The 19,205-nt window shown below is 39.5% G+C and overlaps 1 protein-coding gene across 2 annotated transcripts in view; it reads right to left on the reverse strand.

Moving 5' to 3' along the window:
- Positions 1-19,205, reverse strand: part of KYNU (kynureninase) — a 57,841-nt gene that overhangs the window by 21,822 nt on the left and 16,814 nt on the right. For both annotated transcript variants that reach the window (XM_021530356.3, XM_021530355.2), the window contains exons 5-10: positions 13,553-13,614; positions 12,164-12,235; positions 10,599-10,673; positions 9,130-9,276; positions 2,684-2,782; positions 1,849-1,922 (exon numbers count right to left, since the gene is read on the reverse strand). In XM_021530356.3, the coding sequence (XP_021386031.2) occupies positions 1,849-1,922; positions 2,684-2,782; positions 9,130-9,276; positions 10,599-10,673; positions 12,164-12,235; positions 13,553-13,614 (529 nt within the window). The remainder of the gene's footprint in view (positions 1-1,848; positions 1,923-2,683; positions 2,783-9,129; positions 9,277-10,598; positions 10,674-12,163; positions 12,236-13,552; positions 13,615-19,205) is intronic.

The following is a 19,205-nucleotide window of genomic DNA, read 5'->3' on the forward strand; positions in this document are numbered from 1 at the left end:
GAAGTGGTGTGGCCACTGGGTGTCATCCTTGATTCAGATGACAGCCAGAGACTGCAGCTACAGCAGAGCCTGCAACTTCCCGAGCAGTTAAATTCCACTCTATTTGATTGTACAACATACAGCAAATTGCTCTGCATTTAAATCAGCTATGCAATTGAATACTTTGACATAGACAAATTCTCCTTTGTCTCAGTGCCTTATTTGGAGGCCTGAAATGGCTGGTGGATGCAGGAAAGAAAGAAAAGTACTGCAACCGGGGCATAGGAACTACAAACAATATGATGAGTGATTATCAAATCTCAGGAAATATGAAATAACTGTGATTAAATAATGCAGAAGGTCGATGCAGGAAGTTTGGAATTATATCCTTGATTTCTCCCCAGGCTGGAAAAGCCTATTCCACATAGGTAATTTCATTTAAGATATTCAGTATCCAGATTCAGTACACAAATTAATTGACTATGTATGAAAGAGCTGATTCAGGAAAAACTAATCTAAACTCTTACCTACAATACCAAGCTAGTACCCTTAGAAAAGTTCCAAAATGTCATCAAGGAGGAAAAAAGACTGAAGGTCCTTAATATCTTATTAATTCCACCCCTAGCTATTCTGTAATTTTTCACTTTTTTTCCACTGTTCATCATCTTCCCAGTTCCCCACAACCAGGATCCATGGGAGTCACACAACCAGGTGTGGCTGTGGGAGCAATGCCTGCACCTGGCAACAGGAGAGCAGGAAAAAACCTTCCAGAAGAAATATCCAGGTATCCAGTATGTTTTGCCTGTGTTCACATATAAGGCTGGAATCAGCTCACAACAGGTCATATGTCATCCTAATGAGTTTTCTGTTATGGGTGACTGAAAAGAACTTATCAGCATTATTTTGTTATCTCCTGGGAGTCTAGACAGTCTGAAACCAGCACATAGTGCAGCAAAGATGCTTATTATAATATTATTTGTCTCTGGAACCTGATTTAGTTTCCATTCTTCAAGCTAAAATAAAAGGAAGTGCCAGCAATCTCTCCAAGCATTACAGCCAGAAATGTTTACATTTGTCGGTGCATTAAATGTATTTATTCCAGTGTTCTTAATATACATAGATAAAGTATAGCCATAGAATGGCTTAAATAACAGGTATTTTTGTTAATGCAGCTAACCTCAGCTGATAGCTCAGCTTTCCATGGATTACACAGTCTTTCAGAACAGATCTCCATGTAATACTTCCCAGCTTTTCCAGTGGATATAATTGTAATGAAAACATGCCACTACTAAAGAGCTATTAGGCACAGAGTTGAAACTGTCTTTGATTTTGTTCACCAACCAAAGACTTCAATGATTATTTAAAATCCATTTTTAAGGGAAGATGTTAAATATTCTCTTTATATTAAGCAGCCTCATAGACATGATTTAGAATTCTTGTCTTTAATATTACCAACAGTCTCTTTTATGATTCTATTTAGTTAAGAAGTGATACCAGACTTAAAGAAGCAAATGTATTTTAGATGGGAGCACGTGCATTAGCAATTTCAAAATTTACTAAAGTTAGTGTAAAACAACCCATCTGAAGTAACAAAGTCAGATAACCAAATTGTCAAAATGTTTACTACCCCTTTCATTGAAGCAATAGATCAGTAACAAATATTAGCCCAATGAGTTTTTATTGAAACAGGAATTTTCCTCTATTTCTATAAATATATGCATAGATACACATGCCCATATTCCATGGCTAGGAATCTACATAATTTCACTTTCAGATCTCAATTCTGAAAGGGAAGGCTCTTTCCCATTTAAACTTCACAGCACCGTTTATTTCATTTATTTGGGAATTTATTATTAGAAAAATACTTACGCTGGTTTAATATTCTTGGAATGCTTTTCATGAATGTAGGCACCAGCAAGGCCTCCTGCTCCAGAATTCAAATACTGCAAAGAATAAATCAACATGTACATGTCATGTTCATTATCTGTAAAGTTCCCTCACCCTGATCTATAAAACAAACCAATTTTAACATTTCTAGTGGTTTCTAGATGGAGATATTAGCATTTGTCACAAAGTGCTGATGGAGGTAAAAGCAGATTTATTTTTTCAGATTAGTTTAAAAGTACCTCTCTTGGCTTATGTGCAGTATTTGAAGTCTAAGAGGCCAGAAAATTGAAGTACATCTGAAACTGTTCCATATATATATATAAAGCAAAGTCACAAAACAATTAATCTATGTCTGACAAGTTTTAATCTCACTAGGAGTCGAAGGACCTAAAGATACTCTGTGATATGAACTTATTAAACCCTGCTCTGTGATCTGAAATTATTAAAGCTTAGACAAGAATATTCTCTTATTTAGGGACCACATCATAAAATATTATAGCTGTGAAACATTCTTGGTGTGAGAAATAAGAGAGGAATCTCTGCTTCCCATGTCCACAGGGCAGATGTTTAACCACCACCAGTGGCCATCTCACATCCACAAGACCTTGTAGGTCATTGCCACTGTTACTTTTTGGAACCATTCATAAAAAAGGGCACCATTAAAGTCAGTGTCCATCTCTTTGTTGTGGCAAATTCAAAGATTCAGCCAAGTCTTGCTCAACTGTTCAGGTGCAGCTCTTATTCACCTGACCTGTGTGCTGACCTATGAGATAAGTGACATTATGGAAAACGGCCTCCAACAATGAATCTGTTTTACCTTGTAGGAGCACCAGCAGGCAAAATCTACTCCCCAGTCATGCAAATGAAGCTCTACATTCCCAACAGCATGAGCCAGGTCAAATCCAACAAGGCATCCCTGCAGGAAAGAGATGATTATTAGGTTACTTATTAAGATAATCATCACTGTGAGATTATTTTGAAAATAACTCCTTCAGAGCTTAACATGCTCTTGGTATGTAGGCTATCTGGAGACTTCTTACAGAAGGAGAGAGTGATAGGACAAGTGTGAATGGATTTACACTCAAAGAGATTTAGGTTAGATGTTAGGAAGAAATATTTTTCTGTGAGGGTGGTGAGACACTGGAACAAGTTACTCAGAGAAGCTGTGGCTGCCCCATTCCTGGAAGTGTCCAAGGCCAGGGTGGATGGGGCTTGGAGCAGCCTGGGATAGTGGAAGGTGTCCCTGTCCATGGCAGGGGGTTGGAACAAGCCAATTCTTAAGGTCCCTTCCAACCCAAACCCTTCTATGATTAATCTATCAAGTCCCATCTGTTCTTAGGGATTACTAGAAACAAGTTTTCTATGCTACAGATACATGTAGAAATCAGCAATTTTTCTGTGATTTTTCTTCAAGGATGCTTGGATAGGGTTTAGATGTCTGGGGTTTTGATTGTGCAGTGAAGTGGAATCACTTGAAATGACTATTGAGAACAAATGCATAAACACAAACACTTCCTGTATGGCACAACAAACACCAGGCAGAGACAAAGCAGTAATGATCATAACGATGCCAATTACCCATGAACAATTGCATTCCAATAAATATTCATGGTCAAGGTGGCCCTGGTATTTAAAAGAGGAGGACCTTGCTCTTTGGGAATCCAAATGGATGAGATAGCAGCTCTTGCAATGCCTTGATCTTCAAGAACTTTTATGCTTGTCATTAAAAAAAAAGATTCTGTCTCTGTGAAAAGTCTTGTATTTTCCATAACCACAATTTGCACAGGACACTGGGAAAAAGTGTGTATCGGGGGTAACCACAATATCTAAGGACTGAGAGATTTCTAGCTCTAAAAGTATGAGTTTTACACATTAAATAACCACTGGATGGCAGCATTTTTAAACTAAAAAGTTATTCTAAGCTTTGCGATTTATTTAAGAGCGGAGAAATAAAACTGCTTTTTGTGCCTGGACTACAAATTAAATGCTATTTTACATTTTGCTTTTAAAACACAAACAGCTTGCTTGCAAGCAGCAGGGTAGGAATAAGAGTGAGAGCACAGTCTTCAGAAAAAATCAACGTCCAATAATAAAACAAAGGGTTTTTTAAAGAATCTCCTGCTGTTTCTTGCATGGAGGGAGTCTTAGCTAAATTATTTAAGAGGTACTTTGGTATATTTAATCTTCTGTATAAGCTAGATAACAATTTGTATGGAGCAGCGTTTTAAGAAGATGTGACACGTTAATTTTAATGGAGACATTTGTGAAGTTATCAGCTTGAAAAGTTGCTCCAAAATGATGGGAAGAAAACTCACTTCCATAGCATTTACATGATCTAAATGTTGGAACTAGAGTCCCAGTAAATAGCCGTGGTGGCTTGATTTCACAGGGACACCCAGAACTGAGTTAAGAGAGATCAGCTGAAATGGTGAAGCTAATGCAGAGAGGCAGGGGCATGCTGAATTCCAATGGGAATGCTCTCATTCAGGGATAAAATGGCTCTGGATCACTGAAACCAGCTCCAACAAACTAAATCCAATTGCCAGTGAATGAGGAGGTTCTCATAGGGTTTTAAGGCATTAACTTCAAAACTTCAGTTGACTGGATTTAAACCTGAACAGGTACGTGCACCCCACACAAACTTTTGGGAGCAATTCTATGACAGATTCACTGGTTTCAGTGGAAACCAGGAATAACAGATGAGGCATAAGCAGAATGTGTGTGTCTGGCTGTACATTAGCAAAATTGAAAAAAAAAAACCCAAAACAACAACAAAAAAAAAAGGGAGTTGCTCATAAAGAAAAAGCATGTAAGAAATTTAATTCTATAAATAATGTGCCAAAATCAGTTGTCCTTTCCCTGTCAGTATGCCATATACTCTATAAAAAATAGAGCCCATAATATCAAATTATGAAAATACAGCAGGTGGGGAGGTAGGAGGAGACACCTTGGGACAGCAACAGGTTGGATGCCCTCACAATAATGAGGTTCCATAACCACATCCACACGTGTGACCTTGACATGGACAAATGTTCTTGGGCACCAACAGTGGCTGCAATAGACCAGCTCGAACCCACTGTAGGCTCAGAGCCCACAAAAAGGAAGGTCATTCACATATCACCCATGGGTCATCTTCCTGAACTCCCTTTGCCACTCCCCACCACTTTGAAGCTGGTTGGCAGGTCCTACTGGGCACTGTGTAACAAGATTGAGGCACGGGAAATTCGGGTTCAGTGCTGGCAGGGCTCCTGCCTCGGCTCGGAAACGCCCACTCGCACCAGTTTGTTCGAGTCGTCGTCTGCAAGATGGGTTGTGCTGGTTTGCTTTCCCAGGGAGGTGTCTGGCACTTGAGTCACACAAACAGCAAATGTTTAGCCACACAGATTGCACGGAAAGAGTAAAACAAACTGAAGCAGCTCTCCCTGCTGAAGGCACGCAGAACCAGGACTGCGTGGGAACGGCGCTTCCCCAGACTGGGGGGAGCAGAGCTCTCCATCTGCTCCGGGCAAAGGAGAGGACACGCGCTCTCCCCTGCCTCTTCCGCTTTATTCCAACATCTAAAAGTCATTTCTGCCAAGTGTCTGGGTAGCTGCTGATAACCAGCAGGTAACAACTCAGCATGGACAATGACATTTGGAGAGAGGGAGAGAAATGACAGCTTCACGCCAGCAAAGCTGGGACATTTAGAAAGAGAGACAGGGAAGAAATGAAGATGAAGGATCTTAAAGCTCTTCCTACTGGGACTCAAGAGATTAAAATATTTTACATAATGGTACGGAGTCAGTGGAAAGTACAATATAACTTATGAAAATTGTATTTGAAAGGCAGAGTCTCCTAAAAGTCAGCCATTTCTTCACTTGTAGAAGAATAAAACAACTCAGCCTCCTCCATCCTCTAGAGCAAGCTTGAAAGTACGAAACAAGGAAAACTGTTACATCCTCCTCAGCCTGCTGATGAGTCTCTTGCACAATACGTAGTAATTTCGATTTATCTGAGAGACCTTAGATGGAAAAATAGCCTGAGGTAATTTTTCAAGCTTAATTTAGTTCATTTAATATTTAATGACTTAATGAAGCTGTCTATGTGCAGAGCTTTCACTCTGGGAGGAATCTTAATGTACGCAGAGAACTTAGGAAATTGGCTTAAAAAATGTAAAAGGAAATCAGTAACTTAATTCATAAATGATTGACCTCAAGAATCCTAGGACATTTTCCAGGCCTCCAGAGCTCACGGCTCAAATCTCTAGCCAAGCCCTGATAGGGCACAACACTGTGGGACTTTATTTCAATAGTACATTAAAAGAATTATTAAGACCATCTGTGTAGGACTTTCTGACATACTGCCTGACAAGTGATTTTTTTTTTCCCATCTTCTTCTCAAATAGCATTTTCACCTTGTATTTTCCCTTTCTGACTCGCTTGCTTGTCAGCTCTCCCCAACCTATTTTCTGTTCAGGAGTGCAGGGTCATTCACCACCCTTCATCCCTGGGAAGGAGAACCTTGCATTTTTGCTACAAACATGACTTTTCAGCTTTATCTGCTTTTAAAAGAACTTTCAGCCTATCTGTGACAATATGTTGACTAGAGGACAGTTCTGGATTCATCAGGTCCAGAATCTCTTTAAGGAGATATGGTAAGTCCAATTAAAGCCATGTATAGATACATAGACACTAGTGATTCTGCTTCAGCAGTTTCCTCTAATCCAACAGCAGCTCCTAACTCCAGCTTTGGCCTGGGGAAAGAGGAGAGGAGCCAATTCTTTTGAAAACCCCACATTTCATGCATTTTGATAACCAGAAGCCCTGAGTCCAAGATAAGAAGAAGGGAGCAGAAATGCTTCTTACCAATAGAAACTCTTCATGAATCAACAATTTCATGTAAATATTTGTGATAAGCAGATGTTGAAGTGTGGTGTAACATTTTCTTACATAGAGGGTTTGTATAAACATATAAACAACACTTAACCTGTGGGCAGAATCTGTAAGGACATTGAGCTGAGTGTATCTGACAGGAGGGAAATAAAAACACGGCTGGCTCATGATTTTCAAGCCTTAAGGGTACTCAAACAGTTCTTCAGGTTGAATTAATTTTGCTTTTTCTGTATACCAATGATATTTTAGTTCATTAATCTACCTGGATCTCAATCCTGCACACTCAAACCACTAGAAATTCAATTTGATGGTCTGCTTTTTTTTTCTCTCTCTCTTGAAAAATCTGTGGAAGAAGAGATTCATGTCTATATTATGTCATTTCTAACAGGCATTCAGATGGAAAAAGGCCTTTGACATTTACCTGTTCCTGCTGGAATGCTGAATTGCTGTCACAAATTGCTCTCCTTTAGAAACATGATATGGTCCCTGGGTAAAATGTGTGGTGTTTTTGTGTGCATCCCTGTGGAAGCCCATACCCCTGAGTTAATACTATTATTATTATTATTTGCATTGCCTTGCAGAAATTTTAATCTTTCTCCACCAAGTCCTGGTTATCTCCTCAGATTTTATAAACATCAAATCCATTTTCCCTCTATGATATAAGCTGTGAGTAATAAGCTCTCTCCCAGAACACCACTTTGGGGCAGTTTAGAGCTATCAGTGAAACTGCATCTTTTCCACACATCCAAGTCTGCAGCCCACAGTCCAGAGAGCATCTTTGGAGAGGTGGAAAAGCAATAGGTTTTTCCCAGGTTGTTCATCTTTATGGAAAGGAAGGAAGATTTTTCTCTCTCTTTCTCAGACACCTTTCAGACACATCACAGAGTGGCTTTCTGGGAAGCAGCACTGAAGACATGTAGGTGTTGGCAGCTGAACGAAAGCTCTGCTGCCACCAGGAGAGAGAGAGAGCAGAGCAGTGGGTGGCATCATCCTGTTAATAACCTGTCTTCCCTTTCTAACATTCCAGCACGGTGGAATTGTGATTTTTTTTGTGGTCAGCAAAGTGCTGGCAGACACTCCAGAAAAGCACCACGACAGTGCTGCTTTTGGAGCTCCTGCACAAACCCACTTCCCCTGCAGCTGACTCCCCACTTTTCTTTTCACCCTGCTTTTCTATATCCCTGTCAGAAGTTGGTTTTGTTTTGTGCTGTTTTTAACACTGGATTTTAACACCAGGTGCTGCTCTGTGAGAACATTCCCTTTTTATATCCCACGGGCCCTGCACCAGCTCTCACACCTGCTCTGCTCTCCCAGGGGGGACTTTACCATCTCTTGCCGCCAGCATAACTTACGTCCTGACGTCCAGGAAAAATTCCACTGCCAGACCTACAGCTACAGAAGAGGTATAGCGTGCTGTGAGGTAGGAACCTCTCCAGGGAGTTAAACCATTAAATATAAGGAGTTAGCTGGTTTGCCAAAAATCCGGTGATACCAAATAAGTTTACCCTTCAGTGTTTAATCTTGTATAAGGTGCATCCAGTAAAAGGCTGACAGCATGGAAAGTCTGGTGACCTCCTGTTGATAAGACAACTTAATCAAAAACTATTTTCTCCTGGATTCTTAAGGCAATTGAAATTGGTAAAGTTTTACAGCTATGTCCGCAGAACACACTGCCTGCAAGCTCTGAAGGCTGAGTCATCACTAAAATACACTCATCTTGTGATGCTGATGTGCTCCACACTGTGCCTGTCTCTGGAAAACTCATCAGTGGAGTCTGAGCTCCATGGGGAGCTCACCCCCCTGCTCAAGGGGGGCAAAATCTGTCATAGCACAGCTACAGCAAAGGAGGAAAATCATGAAAGTCTCATGTTGAAAAAGTTCAGAAAAAGCTCAGAAATCTTACACAAACTAACTTTCAAAGACAGGTTAGAACTGTGATTGCCTCCTTCTCCTCCTTCACCGAGGCTCTTGGTGTTCTACCCTTCAAGAAAAGCCATGTCAAAGTTAATAGTCATGAATTACCTTTTCCAAATAGTTTTAACATTCATCTGCCTGAAAGGTTGCTCCCACAGGGCTATTTCCTCATGCAGCACACAGTCCCCAAAGGTCTGGGCACAGAGCACTTTTACATTTTACCAAAGACCTGCAAATTTCTGTGTTTTGTTCCACAAAAACAAAAAAAAAAAAAAAAAAAAAAAAAAAAAACCAAACACCCCCCCCAAAAACAACAAAAAAAAACCCCAAAAAAACCCAAACAAAAAACAAACAACAACAACAAAAAAACCAAAAAACCAAAAACAAACAAAAAAACCAAAAAAAAACCCAACCAGCTGATTTCACAGAGAAAACTGATCTAAAATTAACGGAAAGGACACATCTGGAGCAGTCCTACCTTTTTTTGGCCAGCCCTTGTTATTCTAGGGATGTCAAACAATTGTCCCGTGTAGTACTGCACCCCACTGAACATAATGACAGCAATAGAGTCCCCCTCCTTCTCAATTACAGCCAGGATATCTTCAGTCCTCAAGGTCTCCTCCCCCTAAAACAAAATCAAAGGACACATTGGACATCAACTCTGGCAGTGATGACATTGCCATTCCTTATTTCATAATCTATATTTTACTATGGAAGAAGATCAAAAGCAAACCTTTGTCTTGGTAAGAACATACAAAAGTAGTGCTATGAGGTAGTCTATGAGCAAGTAACCTCAAAAAAAAAAAAAAATCATTAGCAACTGAATCTTGGAAGTGCCTGTTATAAAATGTCTATTCACTTCACACTTTAACATGCTTCATACCCCTTAGTATTTCTGACAGTTTTAATTTACAGTCAAAAATTCCTGGTGCAGACAGAATATCTAATGATTTTTAAGTGGCATCTGAAATTTGTGACACCCACAAGGTTTGAAAGTTGTCTATCAGCTTCACTCTTTACTTTTCTGATAAACTTGGTATCCCATAGGAAGTTATTATAAACCCGACATATTCATATTTCAAAAACAATGTCTCACACCATCAAAAGTACAAAAATCCCCAAACCTGTGGTCATTAAATATAGAAGAATTTCAACCACAAGAAAAAATCAACCTCATTTTTGATTCTTTACAGGAAAATTACTGCCCCATCCTCCTCCTGTCTTCCTAGCAAGGGATCTTGTAAAACATACCACCACCTAGGGATCAATTAGGCAGTGAAAACCTAGAATTAAATTAGACTTGTTACTGAAAAAAAGCTTGGGCAAGATGGTTGAATTGCAAGGGACTGTTATTATCTCAACAATCTCTGCAAATCTATCAAGCGTTCAGGAGTGGGCTCTTTACTCACAAGATGACTCAGATTTCAGAAGCAAAAGGTCACCCTGGGTTTATAGTTAGGTGACAAAGTTCTTAATGCTGCAGAAGTGAAGCGAGGCAGCATTTCAAATTAATCTGAATTGCATATTACTGAGAGCAGACCTTTCCCTCAGCCCGTGCTGATGCAGACACAGTGGTGCTCGTGTTATGGCAACCTCAGGACATTCAAAGGACACTGGGAATTCTCAATGAGTCAAAATCTTATTTTGCAGGTGACTCAGAATGCTGCCTTTTTTTTTTTTTTTGGAAACAGGAAAAATAGAGATAATAGATTTTTTTTGTTGTTGTTTATGTTGTTCTCCTGGGAAAGTTAACTATTGAATCAGCAATTACAAAATGGGCTCTAATGTCAAAAATATGCACAGAAAGACATCTGCTTATGATTCATACATTTTATCTAGATTTTAGCACAGATTACGACTTCTACACTAGAATATTTGAGAATATTCACATGAAATGTGTTTCTGCCCTTGGTGGCAGCAAGCAGAAGTGACAGATTCCCCACCAACCTGCCGTGGCTGCAGCAGGACCATGCTCTTCTCCACATCCAGCCCGTGCAGTCGGAGCTGGGACTCCACAGCATACTGGAAGAGAATTCCATGCAGACAACATTAACTCAAATACATGAAAAACAACTCCAAGGAAAAAAAGGAAAAACATATCAGAGCTTGAGGAAGGTGTTCAGATGCCTTGCCTTTCACTAAAAGAAACGCTTGAAAGCATAATCCAACTCCACTGAGAAATTCTTAGATTTCCTTTGGATTAAAAAACAAACTGAATTTAATTCACATGTGAATTAATTTAGTTCCTTTGCAAGGACAAAGTCAAAGCCTGAATCCCACAGGATAAAACCATGGAGCAGAACGAGGGTGGAGATGGAGCCCTTAGCAACCTGATCCAGCGGTGGCATCCCTGCCCATGGCAGGGGGGTGGAAACAGGTGGTGATCTTGAAGTCCTTTCCAACCTAAACCATTCCATGGTTTTGTGGGGATGGATGCAGTCCACCAGAGGCCAGAAAGCCAAGCCTGTAGGGATAACAGGCAAGGAGGACTGAGCATCCGTTCTCCAGGAGCCTTGGGTACCCACGTGCCCTGCTGCCAATAAAAATGAGGTTTGGCCAGCACAGACATCCTGCCCTGTGACATTCTCACCTCTTCTATTTGCAGCACAGCTGGAGGGAAATAAGAGCTTCAAACTCTCAAGCTATTTAAAAAATCCTATCTGCTGATTTTATCGATAAGTAATGGTCCTGGAGATCAAATAACAATCATCAAGTAAGAGTATAAAAGAATTTAAAATTTCACGACAGGAACTGGAGCAATGGCAGTTGCAGAGATTATTACTGAAGTGCCATAGAAATTTAAGAGCATGGAGTGTAAATGTACAAGTGCATGTGGAACAAATGTGGGATTAATCTGAACATTACTTAGAATAAAAGCTATTTGAGGTGTATACATCTGTGCCAGCATCTTCATTACAAATAAACCTGTTAGTAGCTCGAGTCACTTTTATTGCACCTTAGAGATCAAATTTGTTATCAATTTCCAGGAGTTTACGGTGCTGATGATAAAGTAGCAGTACCCCACAAACCCAAAGATTAATTTGCTCGAAGCTCTGATGCACAGGCTATTGTCTTTTATTTTATAGCAGACAAATTATGTTTGAAATAGTAATCTAAACTGCTAAGAACAAACATTTCCATCTCTGTCTGGGGATATATAAGTCTTAATGTTGTGAATTTGTATTGATTTGGTTTCATAAAGTATACAGCAACAAGAATTAATAAAACATTTACAACTTTAGTTGATTTAGGCCAATAGGTTGCTCAATGTCTTTAAAAAGACTAATAAATCAATGCACCCATTCATTCTTTTCCTCATGCAACACTTCTTATTTGAACAAAAGGAATAAAGCTACGATCTGTAAGTATGCTGAGCTCAAAAGTTTCTGACAGATTTTTTATTGTAATGTTACTTGGACAAGATGAGCTAATAAATATTCAAATCATACTACTGATATTCTTTGGAAAAATATGATTAATAATACAAATATGGTGAAATATTAATTTCTTACATGGTCAGATGGAAAGGCTCTTGCTTCTAGAAGAATTTTATAACGTCTTGGGGTAGGCTTAAAGAATGATAGCTGTTAAGGAAAAAAAAAGAAAGAAATATTGAAATCTATCTAAGCAGAGATGAGAAAGATGCTCCCAGCATGTTACTTAATAAAGACTGCTTTAATTTCATGCAGACCTACAGAGAATCCCCCAGAAATTACAAATATTTCTTTGTCCATATAACATTTATCAAAGTAGGAAAGTGTTATAATACTGTATTTCACATATCCATAACAAAGGCCACCAAAACCCAGAGTGAAAACTTGCACTTACAGGAATCAATGGCAAAGCTTTGACTGCAGCCAGGCAAGCTGGGATTTCACCCAGCTCCATCCAGCAATCAAAAGCAGCAGCTGAAGTGTAGCAGGCAGTGAAAAAGAATTAGATTTACATCCCTGCCCTTAAACTTTAGTGGTGGAATCATCCCTTACTCCAAAACAAGGCTTGACCAAAGAACTGATCTCAGCACCTACAGGTGGGTGATTTTTTCTTCTCAGGTCCTGGTCACCATGCCAGGAGGACTATGAAGACTTACAAGCCCTCCTGCTCAACTTAGTTTGGGTTCCACAACTCTGGGCATGGTCTGTGTACTCCAGAAATTCACACCTAATTCAGGGCAGAGTAGCCACATGAATTGGCTGCACCAAGCCCACCCTGGCCTGCTCCAGGTTCATTAATTTTAAAAGGTCCAGGGAGCAGATCCAAGTGATAAACCTTGTTGTGAGAACCACCCAGAGCAAAGCATCACATCTACACTCAGTGGAACCAAATCTTTGGAAATATTGGAGAATCAGAGACAGGCATTATGTAGCCACAGGGAGCACCTCAGCATAAATAGACACATTTATGGCCGCTATGGCATGCAGGTCAAAATGCTTTAGCACATTTTAGGCCCATATAAAATAGCATAATTCTAATTGTCATCTCTTGTATGCAGCCACATTTTAAGTTGACTGATATTCCAGCTTTGTCTTGCTCACAGTTGAGCTCCTTTTCCTTAACTTTGAAATTTGGCATGGAATTGAAATTTGAGAAGTTACTTGTAAATGTTTCTTAAATAATAAGATTTCCTCTGGCAACTGACATACAACACATGTGAGAACAGCTGAAACTTCCCCTACAGAGTCCTTGAAAAATATTTCTCTGTCCAGCTTTTCTGCTCAGTATTGAGTCTGGCCAGGTCTTGCACATGCATTATTCAAGATACAACTCCCAAGGCTTAAAAACTTAATCTGTCACCCAGTGTTGTCTCTGTGAGGTCCTCAGAAAACACTTTGCTTACACACACAAAGAAAGGAGAAAAATACTTGTCAACACAAGATGAAATATTCATTATAAAGACATACCATCTGAAGGTGTAAGTTAACAGTGAGCCCATTCATTAAGGCTATTTCTTGTCTCTTGGCCCCTAAAATAATAAAAAAGATAAAAAGTTTGACAAATGGTTAGAGGTTTTCTTTAAAATTTCAGAGAAATAGAACAGAGAGCAGAGAACAGTAGTGAGAAAGCAAAAGCATGAATTCAGTCAATGTTCAGTTCAATCTCCAAAGCCTGGAAAGGAAACATGTTTGAGGTGTCATCAGAGTGAAATAAAAAGATTTCTTGTCTGACTCTCTACATTGCACTGGCAGGAAAATATTTATTTTTTTCAGGTCAAACACAGAAAACAAAAGAAAAAGAACTAAATCTTTTTATTTCCCAGCAAACCACCAGTGGATTTATTAGCTTGAATACCTCAGACAAGTGAGGTCACAAAGACTATATGTAAAGCAAGACTTGAAGACTTATTTTTGTCAAAAGTTCATATGTAACACAAGAGAGAAAACATATTGAGATAATCATCTGTTGTAAGTGGTTACTGTAATGTCAAGATAAATCTCATCCCTAATGAAAAAAATAAAATGAGCAAAATTGACCTATTGGATATAACAGACCATTATTAATGTAGCAGCTTCACAAGAAGCCATACCCACATTGCTCCAAGGAGGATAATAACAGATGCCTTTGGACTACAGCTAATCACAGACAGAGCTAATTAGTAGCAACTAATTGTTGTTAGCAAGTATTTAGTAACAAATTCTCCAGCATTTGTCAAGCCCTGGTGAAAGGTTTTAGGTAGGACAGGGAATTGTGTGTTGGGCAGGGAGGGAGGCACCAAGATATGGGGAAAATCAATTCCTGTTTCCTTCTGGAATGCTTGGTGTCTGTTGTTGAAAAGCAGAAATTCATTCTTGAGATAAATCAATATCTTGAGAGTCTTTAGATGTGTTCGTGCACCTTGTCCTGATTCTCACTCAGCCACAGACTCTCCAAACGGGGAGAGGTTGCAGAGCGGGAGAGATGAAGAGAAGTGTAAGCAGGCAGGGAGGGCAACAGCCACTTTTGGAATCAATAAAGAGGAAGGAAAAGATGATTTTAGGATATAAAAGGGTAAGGGGAGCCACAAGAAAAGGAAAGCTGAACCCTGAATTTCTCCTGTCCCTGCCTTACACTGCCACCATGTCCTAAACAGTTTAAATTCAGAGTGGTTGCTTTGTCAGTGTAGGAAAAAAGATATAACCCTGGGTTCAACACCATACAGGCAAATATAGCCAAAGAACATGGAAATCTATAATTATAATTACATTATACATCCCTCCCAAGCAGGCCTCAGCTTCTGCCAGCCCAGGAAAAGCCATTCTTATTGAGGTGTTCAAAGAAATTTCCATGTGTTGCTGAAAGCTCCAGCTTTTGGACAGAAGGATTTGGAAAACTGGGAATGATCAGTCTAGGGGATAAGCCACAACAAAAATGAGGTGTCATGAATAAGCTCCCTCCTCCTTCAGACACCAGGAGCATCATCAAGTTTGTGGAAACAAACATATGAAGGACTGGTTCTTCATAGGGAAAAATAAGATTTTTTTCTTTACTTAAATTCCTCTCCTTTGCTTTCTTTTCTTTGCTCTGATAGCATTGCATCTTAAGGCTCCATGCTGCTGGAAGAGGTCACCTTGGGGTTGTTCTATTGCAGATCCAGGAGACAGCTAGAGAGAGTGATTGCAGCTCAAAACAGTATTATTTGCAGTCTTAATATTTCTATGGAACTCTTGAGGCTGAAAAAAGGGACAGGATCAAGAAATGTTATTGTTCTTATTTGTCCCTCTGCTCCTTCCCTGAAATCTGTGGTTTTCACACCAAATTCTGCATGAGCAATCCTCTGCCTGCTGTACTGATTCTGTATAAAACAAATGGTTAATCTGTAGATCACTTTTAGCTGCATGTTAGCATCCCAAATTAAATATGACACTACATTTGTCATGTAAGTCTTGGTCTTCCGTAAATTATATATTTATTAAAAGCCTTCCATTATTGAATTTCATGCCCACAAAACAAACCTCATCCATGTCATTGGAAAACCGTTATCCTTTATAACCTGCACTGCATTTCAGAAAACAACCTTTCCATGATCCAATTAACCTATTACAATATTCAAAGACCCGGCACACGGGAGACAAAATTATGTTTGCCTTCCTTATTTCCTAACTTTATACCATATCTCCAGGACAGGCTAAAACCTGTATGTTCTGCATGATAAATCTCCTCTTTAATAAAAGGAAGCAGCGTTTGCAAAGTACAACTTCAGAGACAATTATGATTGCGTTAGGCAGACACTGCCATCCTTCTCATCTCTGACTGCCAGGGAAGTTTGATCCTCGCTGGAGTAAGTAAAAAGCATTTTGTGAAATGATTGGAAAAAGGCTAAGGGCCCCAGTTTCCAAAACATTTTGGTTATTTCAAATAATCCTTATCACTCAAAGTCACTCCAGATCTGCTCAGCGTTCAGTCTTCCCTCAACAGAGACCTGCCCGAGCCCATCGCGGAGCAGCAGGCACACAGTTAATCTTGTTCCATCAGAAGGTGATCCTGCCAAGGTTGTAATGTTTTAATAAAGTCTGCTAGGAGAGGCAGAGATTGCCTTCACTGCCTTCTGCCACTTGGTGTGAGCACAGGAAAAAAGCTTTGGCCTCCACTGACCTTGACTCTTCATTTCACAACATATTTACTACTGTAACTTTCATTGAACAAGAAAATGTGACTGCCTTTAATAAGCAAGGTGCTCGTGCACTATAAACCATTAAGCAGACAAAAGTGCTTTACAGTCCTTGGTCCATTCCTGAATAAGTTTTAGTTACTACCACTACTTAGGGTGAGAATTGACAATTCTTCCTCTTCCTCCAAAGCAGGTTCAGTACTGAATAAAAAACACAGTAAGGTTCTGTTATTGTTCTTACATTAAAGTCAATAAGAAAGCAAATTCAGAATTCATTCAGCTACATACTCATGTATAATCAATATTATTTTTTGTTGTAAAATGGTACTTAAGCATAAATTGTGAGGGTAGGAACTTTAAGATCCTTTCCAACCTAAATCACGTCATGAATCTGTGGAATACCACATTGAAAAGAGCACTTTAACATAGATTTTTTTTCCCCTCCATTTATCCTTTTAACTTCATCACCATTGCCTACAATTTTAAAAATTGGAATTTACTATGATACATCCATTATTCGGGAAATATTAATTCATCTGCATTCTAAGAATCACTCACCTGTGTCCTGAAAAAGAACCATGAGGGTATTTTCTAAACAAAACCCTGCACACAAATTTGAGGGCCAGATGTGAGCCTAGACATTTTACAATTTAATCAAACAAAGCCCCGAAATTCTGGAGAACAGAATCTAAACCATGTTTTATATATTTGAGAAAAACAACATGAAGCACTTCCCAGGAAATAACTTTAAAAACAAAAAATTAGGTTATAGTGTTTAGATGACTTCAGTCATAATTTTTAATTGAAAATTTTGGAATATTTGTTTACCATGAAGAAAATGATAATAAGTTCATTGTGGTTAAGCCATGTAAAAGCACTGGCGTCACATGGAGCTTGGTAAATAAAAGGAAGGTGAGGAGATGGACGAGGAACCAGATGAAATTTAAGTAAAGCTCTCATTTCCATCTCCTTACACCTACAATGCATTTTGTAGCTAAATTAATATTAAAATAGAAGCTTAGTTGGCAGCCTCTCCAAGACAGATGTTAAGGGTAAAAGGGTCCCAGCCTCGTTCTCTGCTTTCTGCAGTGACTTTTAACCTGCAGCTGAGCCAGGGGGACCCTGGCAGGGCAGAGGCAGGAGGTCAGGGCTCAGCCTGCCTCGGGGCTCCCCATTCTGCAAACACAGCAGAGGCAAACAGCCACAGCAGGGGAGGCAGAGAAAGATGATAACTTTCCAGCTGTCCTTTGGGGGATCTTAGCTCTCTCTCTCCTGTTTATGTGAAGAACATCTTACCTTGGTTACTAAATGGGTCTTGGTCTTACCTTGGTTACTAACTGGGGTGCCTGCGAATATGACATAAGAGAAGTTCTTGTCTGCCTGCTTAGTTAAATTCAAGGTTTCCAGTTGAAAATTCCAAGGCATCTTTCCACATCTTCCTGGTTGTACCCTACCAGAACAAGAATATCCACTGGCCAAGGGAGATGGGTCATACTGGAGAAACCTTTAAATCAGCTGTGTTCAGCATTTCAACACCCTCCACTCCTTTACATTTCCACATTTTTATGTCCTATGATGCTTAATGGATGAGGGTGCTGAGCTTGCCCTTGAATGTAATGAAAGCAAGAGAAGTAACTCCTTAGCCTCCTAAGCAGCACCAGGTACAACAATACCAATTTACAAAATCAGAATCCCCAATCTCCATTTTGAGATTTTTATTTCATTCTGCAGATGGGATTTTTCTACATAGTGCAGTGATGCAGCCACACTCATATTTGTATTATCTCAGAGTTTACATCATGGATAAACCAACTACAACTATAATTTATTGCATTTGTTCTGCTCCAATAATAACACCCACTATTTTAGCTATTTGGAAACTTCATAAAGAATTCAGAGGGGGATTTTATTTATAAGTTTATAAATAAACTTGTCATGAAACATTTGTTAATGTCTCTGCTCCCAATTGTTCCAACCCCATTTGCTTTGCTTGAAGGAGAAAAACCATAATTTTCTCATTGAACACTTGTCTGCAGTTGGAGGAGAAATTACAATACAATATCTCGAATGCAGTAGGCCAACATAAGGGTAATATTTTTCCTTAGTGATGGCACAAATGAATGCCTGATAATTCAGTTCTGATAGTCACTATTGAGGGCTGCTTTCAACACCTACATTGAAATATGGGCCAGATCTCCCCAAAATCTACTAACCTAGCCTTGGCAACAGCTGGGAGGGCTGGGGAGAAAAAGACCTTGCCAAGATAATTTCTTCTTCCTCCTTTAGAGACAGCTCTGAAGGAAATCCTAGTGAAAGATTACTTTAGCAACTACATGGAGTAAAACGTGATAGAGGAGATTTGCATTCCCACTCAGCTGACTGCTCTCATGGCAAACTCACCAGGAGGAGTCTCCAGGGCTCCTCAATCTCTGGAATAACCAGAAGTGCTTCCTGCCAAAGTCCTGCAGCACTGCAGGCTCCTCAAGGGGGACAGCAGAGTCATGGGAACTCATCAATAGCAGGTCCTGCCCCAGTTAGCTTCTTCATTACCATAAGCAACACTTAAATATGAGTCTGGATTTAGTGGCAGGGAAAAGAGGAAAACCAGAAAATTTCTAGATAGAAATAATTTACCAAAGGGGAAAGTTCATAATTTTACTTCTGGAAGAGTGACTGAGAATCTGTAATACCAAGTACCCTTTAAATGGGCTTCACATGGCTTTTATGGTGGTTTATGATGCTCCAAGAAAACTTCTGCTGCAATTAGTTTCATGATATGCACATGGTCATACATTATCACACACATTCATCCCCTAAAACACTTGCACAGCCTTAAAATAAAATGTTAGTCCATGCACAAGAAAACCTGCTTGCAAACAGAAGAATAAAAGGAACTAATTTCTGCCTACAAAGTTTCAGGTTTTTGAGTCTTAAAGAATGTACGTGTTGAAGGCAACTCTCAATAGTGA

The sequence above is a fragment of the Lonchura striata genome, chromosome 8 (assembly GCF_046129695.1).
Source record: "Lonchura striata isolate bLonStr1 chromosome 8, bLonStr1.mat, whole genome shotgun sequence".
In the NCBI taxonomy this organism is placed as follows: domain Eukaryota; kingdom Metazoa; phylum Chordata; class Aves; order Passeriformes; family Estrildidae; genus Lonchura; species Lonchura striata.